Below are 22,917 nucleotides of genomic sequence, written 5' to 3'. Positions count from 1 at the left end.
TAACATAACATTCTCAAACCCACTTATTTCTGTGATAACCCCAAGCCTTGGGATTTTTACCAGTTGGACAGTTGAATTCCATTTAAGTTGCTCTTTTTGAAAAACATTTCATATTTTGCAGTGTTCTGTGAGAACCACTAGATCTTCAAGGAACAGTGTAAAGCCATCAGATGAAAAACAAGTAAGACTACTTACTTTTTAATTTTGGCGGTGGATGTTAGATGTAAAATCTTAATTTAGACAGGCTTGCACAAGCTAAAATGTCAGTGTTTAAGCCTATATCTGTTACCTTGAACTTGGATGAGTAGTCATGGCTGTGTTTTCCTTACTTAACTGGTTCTTACCCTGTTCGTTGCAGATCAGTATTAGGATCAAAGGAAATATATTTTGTATCAAAATGCAAAAGCAGAAATCCCATTCAACAGCTTTTTATTATAAGTACCTCCATTATTTAAGTGAACTATGTTATGCCTTTTTTTGTAATGGAATATAAAATATAATTGCTAATAGTCACAGCTTTAAAAAAGTGGTATACCCATAAAGTAGGTATTCAACTATCATTTAAGTAAACTAGTATTGACATTAATAAATACCAAAATACAATATATAGTGCTTGAATTTGAATGTGTGATAGACATGAGATTTTGCCCTCTTTAACAACAAATGGAAATAAATGCATAATCTTGATATGGTTGCTTTCAGCATAAAGGGTGAGATCTGCATGGGTTACCTGGTTTATTACTATGTGAATATTCCAAATGTATTCTCTTGACATTATCGCTCCACTAACTGGAAAAAAAAACATTGCTTAAAATCAATACTAAACATTAAAATTTAAACATGGAGTTACCAGTACTGACTGAATGTGGAAAGCCAGTTCAAGCCCAACATGAGTAGTCAAATGTTGGAGGCCCAAATAAGAGAAAAGGCCAAATAAATATTTATACCATATGCACCATGGGTGTGTTCATGCTTATCTGGAGTGAGGGTATGCGAGAGGTCTTTTATTGTGACTATGCAAGAAAAGTGAAATGAAAGATATTAGTGAAATTCAGGAACTTGTATGTGATATCAGGCAGCTGTAATCTTCTTCCGAGTCCAAATAAGCCTGTGAAATTGCCCCACAGATCTGGAAGCTACAGGCAATCGGGAGGCTTAGAATGAGGAGTCCTTGTTTTGTGGTGGTATAAGTTGACAGTGGGATGTGCAATCGTTTTTCACATTGTATAGCCGTAGAAGTAGTGAGCAGCTCTTGTAGAGGGCCCTTCCAATGTGGTGCCAAGGCCTGCCTTCTTTTTTGGCGCAATTTATTAAACACCGTCTCCTGGATGAAAGGAGTGAGCTGGTTCATCAAAGCAGGTGGCAATGCAGATTCAACCTGAGAGAGAGAAGCAGAACTGAGAGAATGCGTTGAGGCAATACAAGAAGCATGCATGCATTTCAGTCAGAAAATGTGTATCCATTTGTTTGCAAGTCATAGGAGCAGCTGCAGGTTGTTGCATTGGTCTTCCAGTTACAGTTTCATGAGTTGTCATGTTTTATGACAGTGTCATCTTTATAGACATAAGTACTAAAGGTAAAGCATCAGGTTATTTTAAGCAAGTTTTTGGCCATATTTTAGCAAGTTTATTTTTGATAGTGTTATTAATTCTTTCAACTTGTCCAGCTGATTCAGGATGACAAGAACAATACAGAAGTTGTCAAATCCTGACTGCTTTACAAATGCCATGGATTACTTTATTTACAAAGCGAGTTCCTCTGTCACTGGCCGGTGTACACGGTATTCTAATGTGAGGTATTAATTAAGTCTTTTAATTGATGCTTGGCTACAGCTGTTGAATCCGCCTTCCTAAAGGGAAAAGCTGCTATCAATTTAGAAAACAAATCAGTCAGTCATTTTCCAACTCGCTATAACCTAACACAGGGTCACAGAAGTCTGCTGGAGCCAATCCCAGCCAGGGCAGGGCGCCAGCCCCACTGCAGGGCACACCCACACACCAAGCACACACTAGGGACAATTTAGGATTGCCAATGCACCTAACCTGCATGTCTTTGGACTGTAGGAGGAAACCCAAACAGACACTAGGAGAACCTGCAAACTCCACGCAGGGAGGACCCAGGAATTGGACCCAGGTCTCCTAACTGCCAGGCAGCAGCACTACCCACCGTGCTGCCCTGAAATAAATACCGTATTTACTCATGTACCATGCATACATTTTTTCCCGAAAATGAGCATTAGAAAATCGGGTGCGAGTCATACACGAGGAAATGGTGCGCATCATACACGAGGAATACGATAGTTTGGCATTGTCATTCAGCATGGATAGTAGCAAGCGTTTACGCTCCTTCACGGCGAGCGAGAAACTAAAAGTGATTTTGGAAGCAAAGAAAATAGGAAATTGGGCAGCAGGTCGCATGTACGATGTTCCAGAGTCATGTGTTCAACATTGGCAACAGAAGAAAGAAAAACTTACAACATAAACAGACGGGCATTTCGCGGAAAACGTGCCCAGTTCCCACAAGTTGAAGTTGCATTCACTGATTACGTTCAAGGCAGACGTCCGCTTGGATATGCAATGTCCACGGAAATGATTCAGGTGAAAGCTCGTGATATAGCGAAAGAACGTGGAATACCAATCACTCAGTTCAAAGCAAGCCGCGGATGGGTAACATGCTTCATGAGAAGGAATGGCTTATCAATAAGATGCCGCACGAACATTTTGCAGCGTCTACCAGACGCATATGAAGAAAAGCTACTAACTTTCCAAAAATACATTATTCAGTTGAGGCAGCAGAAAATGTATTTAATGGGGCAGATCGGTAATGCTGATCAAACGCCAGTTTATTTTGAGAACCCCTCAAACACTACTGTTAATGCAGTCGGAGACAAGAGTACACACTGGAGGCAGAGAGAAGCAGCGGTGTACCGTGATGTTGACAATTCTTGTGGATGGAAAGAAACTACCGCCGTACGTAATATTTAAAAGGAAGACCTTGCCAAAAAATGAGAAGTTTCCTTCTGGGAAATTCATTGTCAGAGCTCAACAAAAGGGTTGGATGGATAATGATCTCGTAATCGATTGGCTGAAATGTGTGTGGCAATGTTGGCCGGGCAGTCTCCTGAAAATGCCAAACATGTTAGTCATGGACAGCTTTCATGGCCATTTAACTAAAGGTGTTAAAGAAAAACTGAAAGATGGGAAAACAGATCAAGTGGTAATTCCTGGAGGCATGACTTCGCTCCTCCAACCTCTAGATGTCTGCATTAATCGACCGTTTAGAATGTATACCGATTGGGCTGCAACAGCGGTACACGAAACAACGCCAACTGGCAAAATGAAAGCCCCAACATTGGCACAGATGTGTGCCTGGATCATCACTGCTTGGAAGCTTATTCCAGAGGATTTGGTTGTGAAAAGCTTCAAAAAGTGCAGCAAATCCAACAGCATCGATGGAAGCGAAGACGACACCTTATGGGTAAGCGAAGACGACACCGTATGGGACGTCAGTAGCGGTGGCGAATTGGAAGATGATGATTAAACTGGAATATTCTGGTGAGCACAATTTTCCACTTGCCGTTACAGTCCTTTACCGATTGTCTCTATACGGTTCTTATTTTTCTCATTTCACAGGGCTATTTGTCATTCCCACCTGTCGCAGCATGGTGTGACAAACCCTGAACGTTCTGCAGTAGGGGTACTGCTTACAGTTAGTACAATATACTGTATCATGTGCAGAAAGAATTAAACGAGACATAATTATTCTCCATTACAGTTATTTACGTCTGTGTCTTACTTCAACCTCACTTGCTTCCTATACAATCACAATGCGTGTCGTACACGGGGCAGAAGATTTTTTTCCCAATTTTCTTTGTAAAAATTAGGGTGCACGTCTTACACGAGGGCATGTGGTACAGGAGTAAATACAGTAATTACTAATACATATTCAAAAGCCTTTATTTTGGTTAATTGTAAAAAAAAATTTAATTTATAAATTTACAGAAGGCCCAGAGCGTTGTGGAAAAGCACCAGCCAGGCAGGTTTTTATTTCACCCTGTTGTGTAGTTGGCATATCCTACACTGAGTACAACTTTTGGTTAATAAGGGAAAGCATCCCCCCTTTGACACGCGAGATGAACCATGAGAAATATGGGCCAACCAAGGCTAAAGAGACTGTTTGGCTACAAGGCAACCATCTTTGGAACGCCACAAACCCTTGGCGTTGGGTGCATATCTGGCCGTTATCCAGACCTGCCCTTCTGCCTAACTTGAGTTTGCATGTTAAGTAACTGAATGAGGTCTACTTGTAGAGATTGAGAGGGGACAATGGAGTACTGAAGGACCTGTCACTGTAGCCTGTTTGGTGTGCAAGTCAGCTAAAGCATTTCCTCTACTCTCTGTCATTGCCTTTAGTATGTGCCTGACATTTTATCCCAGCTAGTGCTGATGGCAACTGCAAAGCATCAAGCAAATTGAAATCTGTGTCTATTAGGAGAGCCAGAGGATGTTAAAAATACATGATGCTTCCAAGGAGCCCATAGCCGGAGTTGGTATAAATATTAATGATTTAATCTTTATAGAGAGTAAACAAGCTGTAGTCAAAGCAGATATTTCTGCCCCCTGTGATGAACTGGTGTTTGGAAGTTGAGCCTTTTCACTCCATTTCTGTACATAGAGCATAACCCCTCTGAATATTGCCATTCACAGAACAGCTGAAGAAGCCATCCACTAAAAGCCCTAAGTCAGAATTCCAAGTCAGATGTGTTTTGGATATTTGCACGAGGCATAGCAATGTGAAAAATCACTTGCTCACTTTCTGCTTTAGTCAAAATAGTGGCCACTGCATGTGGAACTAGGATAGCAACATTATGCCCCAGCAGTAAAGACTCTGCAGCCTTTAAAGCAGGGGTGGGCAAACTTTTGGCTCGGGTGCCACATTCATTTTTACAATTTGACAGACGAGCTGGGCCAGCACTGGATGCATACATATCAAACATTAAAAAGGCATTACAGTGTTAATAATTCCATTCCCTTTTAGTGGGAACAGTGTTGTTGATCACCCTTTTTTGCCAGTGCATCGAAGTCTGGTGTGTGTTTTGTTGTGGCAATTCTCAGAACAGATCTGAGGTGTTCATCGCTCAACTTGGATCTGTGGGGTGTTTTGTTGGTGTTCATCACACTAAAAGTCTGTTCACACACATACGTAGAGCCAAACAACACCAGCATGCTCTGTGCAATTTTCTGGATGTTTGAAAATTTGGCTGCGCTTATTGAAGCATAAAACTCATCTAGTTTAAGAAAGTTGAACTTCTCCTTTAAGACGGTGTCACACTGGAGGTCAATCAGTTTCAACTGCAATTCTCGTGGCACCGTTTCAGGGTCCTGTGTGAAGGGATATGACACCAGCTGAAGTGACTTGTACATTTTTCCAAAAATCTGAGAACCGGCGGCAGAATTCTCCATTCGGGTTGTCCAGTGATTTCCTGTATTTTTTTCACAAGTTGAGGGGCCTCTTTCGGTGTAGCCAGTTTGGGGGAAATGAACAAATGAGTTGTTTGACATTTGCTTTGAGAATAAAGCTAGCTTGGTTTTGAAGGCTCTGACGTTTGTGTACATTTCATGCACAAACTGGTCCCGTGTAGCTTCACGTTCAGCTCATTCATATGTGTCAATATGTCCACAGCAAAAGCTAAATCACAAAGCCAATCTGTGTCACTCTGCTCAGGAAAATCGTCAGCTTTCTCAAGTAGCTCTAAAAATGAGAATCTCCTGCTTGAGCTCCCACACTCGTCGACATGCTTTACCACTCCAATGTCCGCTGGTTAAGTTTGAGGAAAGTAAGTCCTGGTGATCAGCGTCAATTTCTTCAAGAAACTTAATAATCTGACAATGCTGAAGTCCCCTCGCTCGAATAAAGTTAACGAGTTTTACAACTGGCCTCACTACGTAGTCAAGCTGCAATACGGATTTACAAAGTGCTTCCTGGTGGATTAGGCAGTGTAAGAAAATTACCTCCTGCTCAGGGATGTCCTCCTTCACCTTCTCCTGGATTCTTTTCAGCAACCCGATGTTTTTTCCAGTCAGATTTGGCGATGCATCTGTGGTAATGTTGGCGAGCTTACTCCAAGGTAGCTTGTGCCTATTGATGACCCCCGACACGCTGTCATACAAGTCCTCACCCCTCGTTATCCCCTTTAGGGATTCCATGGCCAAAAACTCCTCTGTTATCTCAACACTGTCATTAATCCCTCTGATAAAAATTAAAAGCTCAACGGTGTGCTTTGTCATTACTTTTGTCCAGTGCCAAGGAATATAATGTAAGTGACTCCGCTTTTTTGTTTAACTTGCTAGCTAAGTCTTCGTCAATTAGCTCAACACAGTGAGTCACTGTCCTGCGTGATAAGCTAGTTTTTTCAAATTTGTTCTTGCTCTCAGGGCACAAGATACCTGCTGTCTCTACCATTCACTCTTTGAGAAACTACCCTTCGGAGAGTTGCTGGTCTTTGCTAATTTGAATGCCAGCACTTAACTTGCCTTCGTGCTTGATTCTTGGATGGCAGTTTGTCAGATAAAGGTGTTTTGTTAAGCCTGCAAACTAGCTGCCAACCTCTGAGTGGTAGCCGTCCATTGTTGCGTTGACTGGTTGTTAGCGTAATTAGCATGCTTGGTGGAAAAGTGACGGCTGATGTTGTATTCCTTTAAAACCGCAACGGTTTCTTTGCAAATAAGACTTACAGCTTTTGACCGGACTTAAGTGAAAAAGTATTTAGTTGTCCATTCCTTATTAAACATTCACTGTCGACTTTTCTTTTCTTTGGCCCACTCATTGTTGCAGATGGGTTCAGAGCAGTAGCAGAGTAATAACAGAGAGTAACCCGGGCTCTGCAAAATCAAGTCAATGTATAACTGCGCCTAATGTGCCACCTGGTGGAACGCCCAGCATTACAGGACAAGGTCAAATGAATGCAGTCATAATTGATATGATTTGGGCAATTTTGTACCAATCTTCAGCGGGCCAAATTAAAAAGACCAACGGGCCGGATGTGGTCTGCTGGCCGTAGTTTGCCCACCCCTGCTCTAAAGTCAAATGTGCTGCTTCTACAGCTCTAAGACATGCCAAAATAACTACAGCCACTGAATTTTAAAGCCTTAGAATAAATAAGCAATCGAACGGTGCCTAGAATTATGTTCCTGAGCGAGAACAGCCTGAGAAAATGCCAGTGTTTCATGAGCAAATAAGAATTGTTTTTGAAAGTTCGACTTGTTTAGGGACTTGAGCGAAGAGGGGATGAGGTAAAAGAAAGGGGCAAATGAGCATTGTCTAAAGCCTTCTCCATACTTTGCTCTTCGGGTGTCTCTTAACATGTCAGAAATTTTAAACCCACTAAAATTATATCATTCTAGCTCTCTGGTGCTTCTAAATAGATGCCATCATGGTATATTTTCAAAGTACCATCCCCATTTGTAAATCCTATCCCTTCCTAATAGATTTGATGGGTGTTTCAATGGAAAGCAGTAAGGCATGCTTCTTTTAATGGTCCCTGCAGCACATGTAAATCTGAAGTAGAGGTTGGAGTGCCTTCAACCCCTATTACTGCAAAATGTTTATCTGACAGTGGTACATTGTCAAAATCAGCTGCCTTAATTTTGGATTTTGTTGTACCCATGTCCACTAGAAAGGGCACGGTTTTTCCCTGTACTGTTAATTGAGGTTCAGCTGAAGCATTCTGGCTAATAAATGACATTCAATCCTCAGTAGAACTTAGATCCACAAATTGCTTGACCTGTCTAATTTTTATGGTTCAGGACACAGTATTATGTGCATTTGGCCTTTCTAATTTCACTCGTACCTGGATTATTTTCTATATTTCTAGGACATTCACCTCTCCAGTGACTACTCCATAGATAAAACGGACATCCGTTGGTATACGAATATTATTATGACTTAAGCTTTGGCCTGGGCCTTGATTTATGGCTTTGATGTCTAAAACACCCTTGACCTCTATTACTTTGGCCAACATAAAATTGAGTCTCTTGAGTTTCTTTATTCACATTAAAAAAAAATGCATGGCTGCTGCCTTGGCCTGAGCCTCAGTAAAAGTGTAATAGTGCTGTGCAGTTCTGTTTAATTGCCTCTTGCACCTTTAGAATCAGTCAGTGATTATATTAACAAACAAAGGCATATTATCTGTCTCACAACCTGGTTAGCATAGTGTTTTTTGTTGTTGTTTTTTTTTTTGTTTCAAGAAATATCGTAACTTTTCCCAATAAACATCAAGTGGTTCTTCAGGCTTTTTCAATCAACCTTTTTGTTTTACTCCAGTCAATCTTAATAGGGTAAATTTCTTTCTATTTGTCTGACAGTTCACTGAGCTCATTATTTGAAAACTCATTTCTTAACTCTGTGTTATCATCTAGCTATTAATTTAGCTTTTAAGTGATTCCACACACCTCGTTTTAGAATGGGTATCATTAATTCTACCATATCTCATTATGCTGACCTTGTGACCATATGACAGCATAACAATTTCCAAGCCTTCTAAAAAATGCACTTACATTTTTTCTTTGGATTTCCCAGTTCCTATATTTTTTTTCCAGAGGACCAAAGGACTCCAGGGCCTTTGTACTTCAACCACTACATCCCCACCAGCATTATCCACTCTCCAAGTAGGAAATCCCCTTAGTGGAAAATTCCTAGACTCCTTTGAAAGTGTCTGGTTTTTAACCTTTCTGAATGCATAAATGCTGCTTCTCCTTCCTGTCCTAAATCATGATCTTTTGTAGTGGAATTAACTTGTCTGTGACTGCTAGCTTAGCAATGGAAGGTTCTGCTGGGACGGGGATGGCAGCTACAGCATGCTGATTTTGATTATAAGGTATATTATACCTTTATTATATGATATGAAGGTAGTAGACCAGGTGTCCAATCATCATCAACATAATCATCCTGGTTACATTTTGAATTGCAATTTATTGTTATGATGGTAGACTGGCCATAATTCATTTGTCATGTCTGTCTTTCTATGCATTATATGCTCTTTCTTTAGTCCGATCCTTTCTATCTTTGAATAATATTGCTTGTATTTTTTTCTTATCTTTCCCAGTTAAAAATACCTTCCACTGTGTTAATCCTGCAGTCTTTCTGTGCCATTTATTTTTATTGACATTTGGCCCATATTTGTTAGCCATCAGGGCAGCAGGACTAAGTTTACCCGTGCTTATTTTCACCATTTTGACCTAATCTTTGTTTTTGGCCTATTGCCCCTGAATTAATGGTAGCTTAGAACCGCTCCTAAATTTATTAGTGCTCCTCCTTGATTTTCTTAATACTGGAATATGTGCAGGAGAACTGCTCCTAACACTCTCAAGGACACACTTTGAGCCAAATATATATTTATGGGCAAAAACTGAAAACCTACCAGACCTCTTGTCAATTTGGTTTCAGAACTCTCTGATAATGGCCTACAGACAGACCTCTCTCATGCATGTGAGAAGAGGTATTTTTTGAAAAGGCATGTCTGCCTTATTTTGTGCCAGCTGTTCCTTTTCACAATGCAGTCTTCGATCCCATGCCGCTAAAAAAAAAGGTCATAAGCAGTTTGATCCCACGGTTGACACCAATAACTGGAAGAAAATAAGCTGCAATATTTTAATTTAACAAAAGGTGGTCTTATAGTAGCACTAATGCTGATCCAGAAATTGACATTTAAGTCCTGAATACCCAGTTAACACTCTCTGGATTCTTTATAACTTGGAAAAACTTCCACTCACTCTTGCCATTCTCCATAAATGAATCTCAAACTGCTGCCACCAAGAGTTAGGTCATGTCTGGTGACTTCCCTTAGTTAGCAAACATTTTGTCTGCTTTATTGCTGACAGAGATCATTAATTGTCTTGTCAGTAACAGTCTGTCAAATTCCAAGATGCTCTTAATTCTCAGCATTTCTTTTTATAACATCACTGTTGTCATTCCCCATATTCACAGTTTCATTTGAAAATTTTCCATCCTTCATACATTTCAATCTATCTTCTTTCCCTTGATATTGTGTAGCAACAGAGTCCACTCTTTTAATTGCCTTTGCATAACTTGTATTCCTTCTGCATAAGTCAATTTCTTTCGTTATTTTTGCCCTCTGAATTTTCCGCCATGAGCACACCTCATTCATGGAACTGCTGATATAGACTGCTATCCTATGTCTTCCATGTCCAACTCACAGATGTTCTTCTACCAAAAAACAGAACATCATTCTAATGGGTGCCTGTGGAAATTTTTTAGAAGTATGATATACTTAAGTACCTATAAAAATACAAATTTGGTTAACTTAAAGAAACTTTTATTAAACTATTTTACATACTTGAAACTCCGTTTATTATTGTTAAACAGCAACATATGTTTTTCTAGTGATAGGATTTAAAGTTTAACAGTGCAGAATGTAAACACTAGATAGATACTTATCTCCACATAAATACAATATAAATTGAGCATATATTCTTTCACAATCTGTACTGTTGAATTAATTCAAAGATAATTCAGAATAATTTTAAATTAAAAAGCTCTTTAAAACTTTTTTTGTAACAACATACTTTTAAAATCTGGCTTGTCAGACAAATCCCTCTGTTAGGTTTATAATGTTTGCTATTGTAAAATTTAATATTTGCATCATTATCTGGTTAAACTTTTTAAAGAGCAATATTTAACAGATGATACAAATTGATTTAATTTTCAAATGTTACAAAATCCCAGTGCTTTAGATTTCATAAATTACTGTAACTGACAGACTACATTATTTTTCCAACTTACCTTTCAAGTCAGATATATTACTTGTGTGCTTTCAATAAATTAGTAACATTTTAGTAGTTAAACTAATGCAACCAAATCTATGACAGATCTAGCACTTGCATATTAGTATTTATAAATGTCTTGCTTACTGGCATAATTGCAGTGCTTCATTCTTTGAAACAATAAATGAATGCTATTTTGGCATTAACAAATGTAGCATTAACTTTCTTTGCCAGTGTTGAGAACCCAAATGGCCACTTCATTTGAATCTTGCTTCAGTTTTTACTTTCTGCAACTGATGTTGGAACTGCCAGTATACATGGTCTGTTATGCATAGCAGTGGTTCATGTATGGTTCCCTCCTGGAATGCAAAAAAATCGGTTTAAAAAAAATGAAGAGGTTAAATTGGCGTGTATATGTGCTTGATGCAATCAGGAAAGTGAATACAAAGCCTCCATTCATTTTTAAAGACTGTGTAGTACTCGGTATTTAAAAGTGATTCATCTTATTTTGTCTCCTCTTAATACTTTGACGCATCAGCTTAAATGATTATAAATCAAATCTGATTGGCCCCATAATTTTACCCCCAAAGCACACACGTCTATTTTTTTTAATCAGCTCCATAATGGAATAAAAGTGGCAATAACAAAAAGCATGATTTCTGCAATTGTTTGAAACTCCAGTATCTCAAACACTATGCATTTCCAGACATTACTGCATCAGTTTTTCTTTTCAACATGTTTTGATTCTACACTGTCTGATCGCCAGCGCTGGTGATTTTCCTCTGTAGTTTTTACTCATGTTCTAATTTATTATTTTGCCTTCTAGAGTAATGTGTCTACTATAGTCATGCAAGAGGAAAATATGGACTTTGATGCTACCAATACAGTACGAAATTTAGTACCATTGTGTTTTCCTAACTTTGGAATTGACTCAACAGCCCTAGTACTAAATTAAAAAAGTCATTAAATGCCATTGTTGTCAATTCTGCTTTAGTGTTCAATTCCTGATTAGCATTTTTGCTAGATTCAAAATAAAACACATACATCACCAAGCTCAAACAATCCATTCTACTAGACGTTTGCAGAACCTGGAAACACATGGATACATTGAAGTGGGAATCGCCAGGGGTGACACTGACTAGAGCTCAAACAATAACCATCAGCTTATTTCTCTAATTGTTCTGTTTATTTTGGCACTTGAAAGATTGAAGAGGTGACGTTGTAATTAATAGTTTGTCAGATATTTTATCACATTAAAGCGAGAGCTTTACATTTTTTAAAAATGAAGCAATTTAAGAAAGGTTGAAGAATTCTATATACAATAAATGGAAATGAACTGAATGCTGAAGTGTAAATAATGAAAGATGTATGCATGTCAATATGTGGATTGATGGACTCCCTGCTAGGCTAGTTCAAAAGAATAACAGCTATTCATTCTTCATGAATTGATACCAGCTTGATAATATAAACCTCTTGTTTTGATCCTGCAGAAGGGAAAGCCAAAGGAAGAGGAGGATAATATTGGAGAAAGGTTTCCATTCAATTTGGAAGAGTATGTTACTGTAGATGAAGTTGGAGATGAGGCAGAAGGTTTAGCATCTCAAGAACTGCCAGCTGTCAGTAAATATAAGGGACCTTCCGCAAAACACCGCTTAACAACAAAGGGTAACAGCAACAAGCGCAAGAGAAGTGGAGAAACCTCAGCCTCATTCATAGTGCATAAAGTAGATGGGACAGAAGCAACACCTGGAAAAGACAGAGTAAGGAGTAGCAATGGGCAAAAACTTGCTAAGGACCCTTCCACCATGTTAACTCTTGATGAGATAAGTGAGGATGAAGGACCTGGTGTAGATGAAAATGTAGATGTACTAAAGGATGCTGATGCTCTTATTACTGTTGATGAGGTTGTGGAAGAGGAAGAAATATTTCTGCCAGAAGTTAAGGACCTGCAGGCGCTTGTAACCCTAGATGAGATTGTGGATGAGGAAGAAGATAATGGCAAAGGCGAAACACTCTTTTTCTCTACACTGGAACAAGAAGCGTCAGAAGTTCTGCCAGCCGAGGTAGGTTCAGTGGTTTGAGACTGATGAATATAGGCATTAGTTCACAAGGCCGCCACATGTTTAATGAAACTTAACATATAGTCCACATCCTATTTATATAGTAAGTGGTACAATAGATTGTCAATTGTATGCTGTTCCACACAAAAATGGTAACAAGTTTGTTTGCATGTTTTGTTAATGAAGTTGACTATCAGATGGAACAGCCAACATTTGACTCACTGGATGATCTCGAAGAAAGAAGCATGTACCCATTCAGCAGGACATACTTAATCTGAGAAATGTTGTAGACCACAGTGTAATTTTAGTAATCAGGTTTTTTCAATCCCTGAAAGAATATAATGGCAAAATGTAATACCTGGAATGCATATAGAAAAATGGAACAGTCTCGGTTGAGCAATCAGTAAAGATGGCTTTGGCTGATTTGCACTTACCCTAGAGTGGTCGAGAGATATATCAATCTCTGTATTTGTATTCAACACATTTTAGTAGAAACATGCAGTTTTTGTAATGAAAATAAGTTATTGCAAAAAAGTTAAGTAATATTTTTACACTAGAAATAACTTTTTTAAATTGTAATATTCTAAATTTATTATTTAGTTAATCTGACATGCCTAGTGTGTGCGGACTTCATTCATCACGTAAAATATTGAATAATCATCCATATACAGGAAAATGTTTTCCTGCTTAACTCTATGCGTGTTGCTCCTCCACCGGTGCCTACCTGTTAGCTGCAGGGTCATCATCTGGGGACCACCATTCTGTAATGTTTCGCTCCTTATTCGTGAACATGGCATGGTAGTAGGGCAGTGAAACATTCAAGTCTCCCAGACTATCCCTGTAGCTAACCTTTCCTCAGACATTACTCACTCCGCCGGCCTCAACACTCCTGCTCAACCACAACTAATAGCTTGCCTAACGTATATGCTGCTTTTGACAGTTCAATGGTGTCTGCAGTCTACTTCCATGTATTGCAGGGTCCTTGAGGTAATGTTGTGTTGATAGGCACAAACCCACCCCCCCTAATCCCCCCAAGGCTCCCACCTCAACTGGGGAGAGCCTTCCACACTAACTGGCTTCCCAGTACTATGCAACCAGGTCAGAGTGTTTTGCTCTTTCTCTCATGAACTGCCTCATTCCTTTCCAGTTCCTAAGGGCACTGTCGGTTCAGCCAGCACCACAAATTTTACAGCTGCAATAAACACATACCGGAATATATTCAAAATTTATATTCTAACAGTTCTGCGAGGATACATATGCGTTAATATTATAAATTGTTACGGTATCAGCAACAACAAAAAACAGCTCATCTAAGTAGGGAAAAAATCATAGAGATACTTGAGAAACCATTATATAAATACAAGAGCCATCAATGTTCTTATCTGAATTAGTTTAATTTTAAAAGAGTAGTTTTTACCATTTCTCTGAAAATAAATATATATTCTCCCACAGGCAATTGATATTGGCAATTAAACACTGCTTAATGAAAATATATATGCACTTGTAGGTTTTAGTCATTTTAAATCATTAATTACACTGCGGCTATTTGCTGTTAAAATACACATTTACTACATTTGTAAAGGTGGTTTTTTTTCTTCTTCAGTGTATCAGCTAGACATTCGTAATTGTTGAGTTGTAATTATAAAAATGGATTACCATTTTAAATGTGTAGTACTTCTTTCTTAGTGATGCTCTTTAAAAAGGCCTATTCACTGGTGAGCTCGGGAATCGCCAGGGGACTGTTAGGCCAGGGAAGACCTCCACTGCGAATGACAGAAGAATCCTTAGTATGGTAAAGAAAAATCCCCAAACACCTGTCAGACCGATCAGAAATGGTCTTAAAGGAAGCATATGTGGATGTATCAGAAACTACTATCCACAGAACACTTCTTGAACAGAAATGCAGATCACACCACTAGTTGGCCAGATTAGTTTGCGGAAAAGAGCCTGCAGACATATGGAAAAAAAGTCTTGTGGATAGACAACACAAAGATAAACATGTATCAGAGTGTTGGCAAGAGCAAAGTGTGGAGATGAAAAGGAACTGCTCAAGATTCAAAGCATACCGCTTCATCCATTACACAAGGTGGGAAGGCTTATGGCTTGAGCATGTATGGCTACCTCTGGTACTGTCAGGCTTATCTTTATTGATGATGTGACTGCTGACTGCACCTGTGTAATGAATTCTGAGATGTATAGCCACATTTTATCTGCTGAAGATACTGATTGGGCAGCGCTTCATCCCACAACAATAATGATCTCAGACATATTGCTAAGGCAACACAGGAGTTTTACAGAGCTAAAAAATGAAAATAATCGTTACACATTTTCAGTTTGTGTCACTCAATGTCTTAGCATACACAAGAGCCAACTTAGATTGATGCTTTAACTGGAGTATTTTAAAACTTACTCTTCGTACATCTGTGGTCAGAAAACAGAGCAGCAGTGTGTTAAAAAGAGCTGTCATGAAACTAGTATAATGCAAAAGACTGTGGCTGTAATTTTTACTAATAAAAATAAGATCACAGTTCAGAAGTAGAAGAGGCTAATGGTGGGTGTAATGTACAATAACAGTCCTGCAAAATAATGCAGCACATATCATGCCTGGACCAACATGAAGTTGAAATTAATACAAGGTAAAACAACTGTTTCACAATGGATTGTCGGCTTTTTCTTTCAAATAAGACCTTTGATGTGATAATCTTTGTGCACATACTGGAGAAGAGCAGCTACTTGAAGTTGGTTGAACTTGAATTAGGAATGGTTCACTTAAGCATACCAATTTCTTTTGCGTTTTGTAAAAGAACCAGCCTGTTTAGTATTAACTTTTGTATCCATTTTTTAATACTAATAAAAGATCTAGTTATGCAACTAAAGCCATATACCCTAATGGTACTGTGTTTAAAAATGGCTGAGTAAAATGTTGAGACAGTTTATTACAGTCAAACAGATTGGTTCAGTGATTTACTCTTGCTTTGTAACTGTTTGATCCTCTTAAACTTTGATCTGGAGGAGTAGAGGGTAATGACCAAATTGTACCCTTCAGGAATTCATTGGTTGACAGGGTGGTTCTGAATTTATCCTGCCTCTTTTTTATTTTTCATCCCAGAAAGTGTCTAATTGCAGCAATTCTTTTTATTTGGTTTATTTGACTTATTAATCCATATAATGACAATTATTTCTCAAACTAAAATTGCAGAATGCACCATTTGGTAAATCAAGATAGTAGTAAGGTAGAATGTGGCCAGTCGTGTTGTGAAGTAAACTGATCTGATATCATTTCTTTCTGGTAGCTTCAATTTAGTTGTCTTCAGACACATCTAAACTGTGACATAAGTTAGCACAACCCAGTTTTGGGGTGTCCGTTTTTTGTAATCTGAATTTCAGCCATACAGAAGTCACAAAGTATATTGGTAGTATTTCAGAACTTGTACTCAAAAAGCTTTACTAAATTATGTAAGGTCATGCCTAAAATTGTTTAATCGTTCTGTATGTGATTGAAGATTTTCTTTTTTTATTTTCAGACACATCCTGGGGAGCTGTCTAAGGATGATGTGGATTCTTTGCTGGAAAAGACTGCCTTACAGCCTGAGGAACAGATTACCACTGAGCCTCAAGAAGAAAAGGGATCATTGGTTGAGCTAAAGAAGATGAGTTTTGTCACTGTGGATGAAGTTTGGGAGGAGGAAGAAGAACTAAAAGAAGACACCTCTGCCAGTGAGCAGCATGCAACAGTCAAACCAAAAGTTGGGCGGCCTAGAGGAAAGAGAGTGCACAGAAGTGAGGAACTTGTACCAGAGCCCTTCTTTAGTAGAAATTAGTATTGTATTTTCTTGCAGCTATCTTGGTACTTGTGTAGCAGAGTGTGTGAATCATTGTATTAGACATTCTGATATTAACAGATGCTTTCTTGCACAGTTACATTTAATGCATTTTGCTGCCTCTTCCTTCTCTGCTTTGGTAGTGAATTTTTATTTGCAAGATTTGGTTTCATTATTACCTTTTCTGTTTCCTTGGCAGAGAGGGGTAGAGGGAGATCTCGAGGTGGAAAAGTTGGCCCATGTGAATCTGAGGAGCAGATGCAGATTGAGGAAAAAGATATTTCAGAAGCGCCAGTAGCTGAAACTAACACTAATCTTGCAGTGACGCTTAATCAGGAGACCCCTATTTCTATGAAACAAAATCCTACTCCAAATGAAGATGAGAAATGTAACTCTGAAGCAGATGGCTCAGAGACGTCTGAACTCAAAGAGATAAAGGATGTGTGTGATATTTCTAGCAGCTCTTCGCTTACAAGTGATTCTAGAGCAAAAGACTTTGCATCTTGCATTAACAATGAGCCTACAGATAGTGAGAGAGGAGAGACTGTTAAAAACGATCCTTCCAGTAGGGACAACAAGGCAACTCAAGTACTCGGGCAAGAAGCTAATGTACAGGAGCCATCCTCTATTAAAGAGACTCCTGGTGCGGGAAGCAGTTGCAAAGGTGACTAAAAAAATTAATACTGGGTAAAGAATATTGTAGAAAGTGGCGACAAGGCATTATGGGAATTGTGGTTTACTCTTCTATTTCTCAGGAAATTACTTTGCAACTTAAACCTTTGTTTGATCTTTTCAGATGTTTCAGGAATTGTAGCACTTGAAGAGGAAGAAGAACCAGTACCAGAGGAGCCAGTATTAAAGAAAGCAAGACTGGATTGTTTAGACCTTCAACAGTTTGATTTGCCTCCATTTGTAAAAGACAGTCCAGTTGGTAATTAAGAATTTAATTATATAGTGTACTTAATACATTCAATGCAGCTTTTCCTATAACAAAATTAAAATGCATGTTGACAAGTGATTAGCGAACCCCGATGAATTTGCTTCACCTTGAGTTCAGCAAAAACATTTTTAATGAGTTTCGACAAACTTTGAGAAATGCGTTTTAAGTCAATGGGGAAAGAGAAACTGAGCTAGATTTGTGTGGATTATAATGGTGCTGTGATCTTTTAAATGTCCCTGAGTGCCAGGGAACTGTCTACTATGTTGCACATGATTATTTTGTGGCCAAAAATGTTACCTACACTGTAAGTCAGCAGTGCTAACCACTTCACCACCGTGCCTCCCTGAGATAAAATTGTTTGACTTTTCATGCTGCATTGTTGCTTTCTAGAGTTGGCTCAGAAACAGAAAAACACATTTTCATACAAACAAAATTTAGAGAAAAGCTGGGTCAGCTGTCGTCATGCACAAGTCTCACAGAAATAAAAACCTTGTGATTCAATGAGTAATGTGATTGGCTTAACCCGTCAAAAGATGCTTGCATTGTGCAGGCCCTCCCCTATGCATGGGTACAGCTATCTACAGCTCAAATTGTGCACTACACAGTTGTTGGGTTTTTTTTCTAACACCTTTGAACATTGGTACTCAAGTATAATCGCTGTCTTTTTATTTCCTGCTTGCTCATCTGCATTTGCATATCCCTTTTACCTTTTCAAATTTTCTGACGCTGTTGTCAACATTACTGAGCATTGTTTCCCTAATTTAAATTGCTGCCTGACTTCTGCAGACGACTATGAAATGATTAATGAAAAAATGACACTATCGCTCTAATTTGTTTTTTCACTGTGTACCATTATTTCAGTTGGAAAAACTGCTATAAATTTTACATGAGATGGCATTGCAGTATTTTTCAAAAATTGTGCAATATGAAGTACACAGCCAACATGAATTTTACTTGAGAAAGGGATAACATGCGAAGTGACGCATAGTGATAGGAGCGATTGAGTCATGAGTGAAGAGTGGGGCCGTGCAGGGCATCGCAGAACAAGGTTTTCACAGATACAGCAAACCCAACAGTGAATGCCAGTGCGAGAATAAATGATGGGCCGCCTTTGTGAAAATAGGTTGAATCATTGTGGTGGTATACCATAAATATGGAACCTTTTTAGGTGAAAAAATTGAGTACAGCTATATTGAAATTCTGCCACTTGTATTGAATTACAAAAAACACATAATCGCACATATTAAATCACATGCGGTTTGAGTGATTCCCAAACTCCGTCATGGGGATGCACTGTGGCTGCAGGTTTTTTCTTGCATCAGGCTTCTGTTTTTAATTGGAATCCTTGCTTAATTGAGTGATCTGTTATTTCACAGTTTCTATGTTCTAAGCTCAGTGTAGGAATTATAAAATGAATTGTTGTAAATTTTCATTATAGTATACTAAGCGGTGTTATGGGGGTAATATACTTTTTTCTTTATAACAATTATTTTATCCCGATTTTCACAAACCTTTTCCATCTGCTCTGTTTGTTTCTAATTGTCATTATTAGGATACAATGAAGAGAGCAAAGTAATATAAAAACATAAAGTTCAGCATTTAAAGCTATAACAAAAATAGAAAATTCTGAATGTCTTAATGTAAAAATGATACTGTTGTGCTTAACTGAATGTAGAGTAAGGGAGAGAAAAAAAATCAGCTAAGTATATTATGTTTGTGTATGTATGTATGTATATATATATATATATTTATATATATATGTATGTGTGTGTATATATAATATATATATATATATATTTATATATATATATATATATATATATATATACACACACACACATATACATACACACACACTCGTAGCATTTGAAGTCTGAACCACAATCTGATTGTATGCGTGGTTAACTACCAGGTAACGCGTGTGGTTGGTGTGCCAAGTCGGCAAACATCCGCCACAGGTGCCCTCTCAGTTGCGAGAAGCAGATCATAGAATGTTACTTAGTTAACTGTCAAATAATGCAAAGAGTACACGACACATGTTTCCCCCTTATGTTGGGCTCATCAGGCGTACACACTCCACTGCACCCCTCACTGGGAATCAAACCTCGGACATCAGCGTTAGAGTCAAAGGCTCTTTACGTTGCTCCACGTTTACTTGACAGCCTGGAGATAGGGGTAATTACATACATAGCATTCGAAGTCTGAATCACAATCTGATTGTATGGGTGGTTACCTACCAGGTAACGCAACCACCAATCTCCAGGAGGGCACCCATGGCGGATGTTTGCTGACTTGCACACCAGCCACACGCGTTACTTGGTACTGTAGGTAGTGCTCTGCATCCATCACACTAGTACGGCCATTTTTGAACATTTCAAACCACTTATAGATGACTCTACAAGAGAAAACTTTATCCCGATACTGAGCACACAAGTTGAGATGAGTTTGCGCTCCCAGCACACCACCTACCCGCAAAAAGCATATGGCAGAACGCTGTTCCTTTTTGGTGTAGTTCCACCTCCATCTTCACCAAAGGGTGACCACTCTTAAACTGCAAGGGCAGCTGGCTTGTAAGTCAGAACTAATTACGTGACACTCTCAGACACGAGCCATTACCACTCCTCCCGCCTTCACCAGTTCTAACTAAAATATAAAAGTGCGGAAATGTTTTGAACGACCCTGGTAAATCTGTGTGTGCGCAAATATCTTATTTCTAAAAAGTTTGTTTCATCCAAATAAAATGACTATAGGCCAATAAGCTAAGTATGCATCAAGGGAAAATTATTGTAAGCAATTATGGAAAAGATTACACCTGTTCTTACCATTTGATGTTTATTAGAAAATGTTGACGTGTTTAGACAGTGGAGATCATATCTGACTAAAGTTCCTTGAAGCAACAAAAAAGCACAGGTATATGTCATTTATTTTAAGTTTTGAAAGTTTTTGATAAGGTCCCACATCAGAACTTAGGGGTCAGATATAAAGTGTGGGAATTTAAGATGCAGTGTGTTTAAAAAATAAAAACAAAAATGCAGGAAGCAGAGTGATTACATTTAATAAAAATATAAAGTATTGCATTTGGAAGCAATAATGTTAGGTTTGAATATACAGTAGAAGATTTGAAACATGAAAAGTAAACCTTATTACTTAGAAGAAAGTAAAATGTTCCTAAATCCATTATCCAGACAGTGTACAGAACACATTAAAGTCTAATAGTTGAGATATGTAGCCTAATATTTGGAGTACAATTCAAGGGAAGTTATACTTAAGGTGTATAACACACTTCTGGGCCCCTCATCTGGAGTATGTTGTTCTCTTTTGGTCTCTATATTATGAAAAAGACATAGCACAGAGACTAGCAAGTAGACGATTCCAGGTCTGCCAGGTTGAGACTTATGAGGGAAGATTTAAGGAACTAAGCATAAGCAAGTGGAGATTAATAGTTAACACAAACCATGAAGTATGAAGCAAATCTGAGATTCAGTCAGGAGGCCTCTTGAATTCACATCAATTGACCCACAATTTAAACAGTCAAAGCATTTATATAAGATTTTGTCCTCGGTTGTTCGATCCAGATTTCTTTATCAAATTTAATAGCAGGGTCCTGTTGTAATTGCATATGCATTTTTTTCATTTACCATAAATTTGAGTAATTTTATTTTTATAATTGTTGACAGGTGTGGAATTTGTAGTTCCAAAGACTGGATTCTATTGCAAAGTGTGCATGTTATTCTATGCCAATGAAGAACTGGCAAAAAAGAACCACTGTGGAAGCTTTAAGCACTATCAGAATTTGGAGGTAAGAGCTATACTATTAACACATGCAGAGCATTAAAATTATTAAAGACACTTGTGTTCATTGTTAACATCTGAGCTTCTCTCTGAAGGTATTAAAAATGGAATAGTTTAATTTGCAACAACAGTATACAGTCCCACTGTCCCACTGAACTCTATTTAATAACTTTTTTTGAAGAAATGCATGTTTGGCTTAAGGAAAAAAGCGTTTGTTTTTGATTTACTTCCAAATTTGTTTTTCTTTATGGACTGCAAGTAATACCATTGTATAATGTATAAGAAATTACAAAATTGTAGCTGTAGCATTATGTTTAGGCTGTTGCTTGAAGTTCAGGTATACTCTTGACACAAAGTTTTGAAAAATATAAAGTGGAAACTAGCATGAAAAACTTCAAAACAGTTAAGCTAAGCTTTCAGACTGATCCATTTGAGAAATTACAATTGCCCAGTGGTTGTAGACCCGATAATGTAGCAAATATCTGATTTTATAGAAAGGGCAGCGAGATTAATTTGTGTTAGACTTTGTAATAACATTTCAACCTTTCCATCCCACGTCTCAGTAGCGGGACACCACCATATTTCAATGTCTGTTATGTACATTGCAGAAAAACCCACAAGTCAATTAAAAGCAATAATTATATTTTTACATTGTTGTCTGTCAAATCATAGGTGTCTGTTTTCTTCTGTCTTTCATTAGTAAAATTTGATTTGCACAGATATATGTTGAGACCAGCAGCTCTTTACAGCTGAATGAATCTATTTTTATTAAAGATATATACTACATGGAACCACATACAGTGAAAGGGTTTACCATTCGGCAGCTGAGTTTCAGACCATTCCAGTGATGTATAGTCTGATTGGTTATCCATACTACCTGTCACAACTGTGTTGAAAAGGCATGACATAAATTGGGTGCCTGACAGCTCAGCATTAAGCAACACTAAGCTTCTATGAGAGTGTAGCTGAGAGAACATGGAAATAGTTTGATTTGGAGTGAGACTTGTCTTCAAAATAAAGAAAACATATGGTTAACACTAGAATCCCTGAACCCAGCGAAAATATTCGTAATGCTTGGCCACTTTAATTTTACTCGCACCTCCTCATCACTTCATCACTACATTAATTGCACACCAATAGAGCCTTTGTCTTGCAAATGTGTAAATCCACCGCATGCAGGCAGCCTGCTATCCCATCCCCCACCAATGGAGCTAAAGTCCGACACAAAACACACTTGTTGGACACTCAAATATATGCTTTTATTATATACAGTAATCCCTCCTCGATCGCGGGGGTTGCGTTCCAGAACCCCCCGCGATAGGTGAAAATCCGCGAAGTAGAAACCATATGTTTGTATGGTTATTTTTATATTTTTTAAGCTCTTAGAAACTCTCCCACGCTGTTTATAAATATTCTCCGCACAGTTATACAGTAAACCCTCGTTTATAGCGGTTGATCCGCTCCAGACAGATAAATGAATTTCCAAGAAGTGGGATTCTTTATTTATAAATATTATATTTTCG

The 22,917-nt window shown here is 38.3% G+C and overlaps 1 protein-coding gene across 8 annotated transcripts in view; it reads left to right on the top strand.

Moving 5' to 3' along the window:
• Window positions 1-22,917, top strand: part of znf638 (zinc finger protein 638) — a 244,564-nt gene that overhangs the window by 199,654 nt on the left and 21,993 nt on the right. For 6 of the 8 annotated variants that reach the window (XM_039751902.1, XM_039751906.1, XM_039751901.1 and 3 more), the window contains exons 19-24: window positions 122-181; window positions 12,272-12,844; window positions 16,366-16,621; window positions 16,862-17,326; window positions 17,459-17,593; window positions 21,280-21,401. In XM_039751902.1, the coding sequence (XP_039607836.1) occupies window positions 122-181; window positions 12,272-12,844; window positions 16,366-16,621; window positions 16,862-17,326; window positions 17,459-17,593; window positions 21,280-21,401 (1,611 nt within the window). The remainder of the gene's footprint in view (window positions 1-121; window positions 182-12,271; window positions 12,845-16,365; window positions 16,622-16,861; window positions 17,327-17,458; window positions 17,594-21,279; window positions 21,402-22,917) is intronic. The other 2 variants (XM_039751905.1, XM_039751903.1) reach the window with 2 other exon arrangements.

This window comes from Polypterus senegalus, chromosome 4 (assembly GCF_016835505.1).
Source record: "Polypterus senegalus isolate Bchr_013 chromosome 4, ASM1683550v1, whole genome shotgun sequence".
Lineage (NCBI taxonomy): Eukaryota > Metazoa > Chordata > Cladistia > Polypteriformes > Polypteridae > Polypterus > Polypterus senegalus.
Note: the sequence above shows the minus strand (reverse complement) of the source record. Positions and strands in the feature narration are given on the sequence as shown.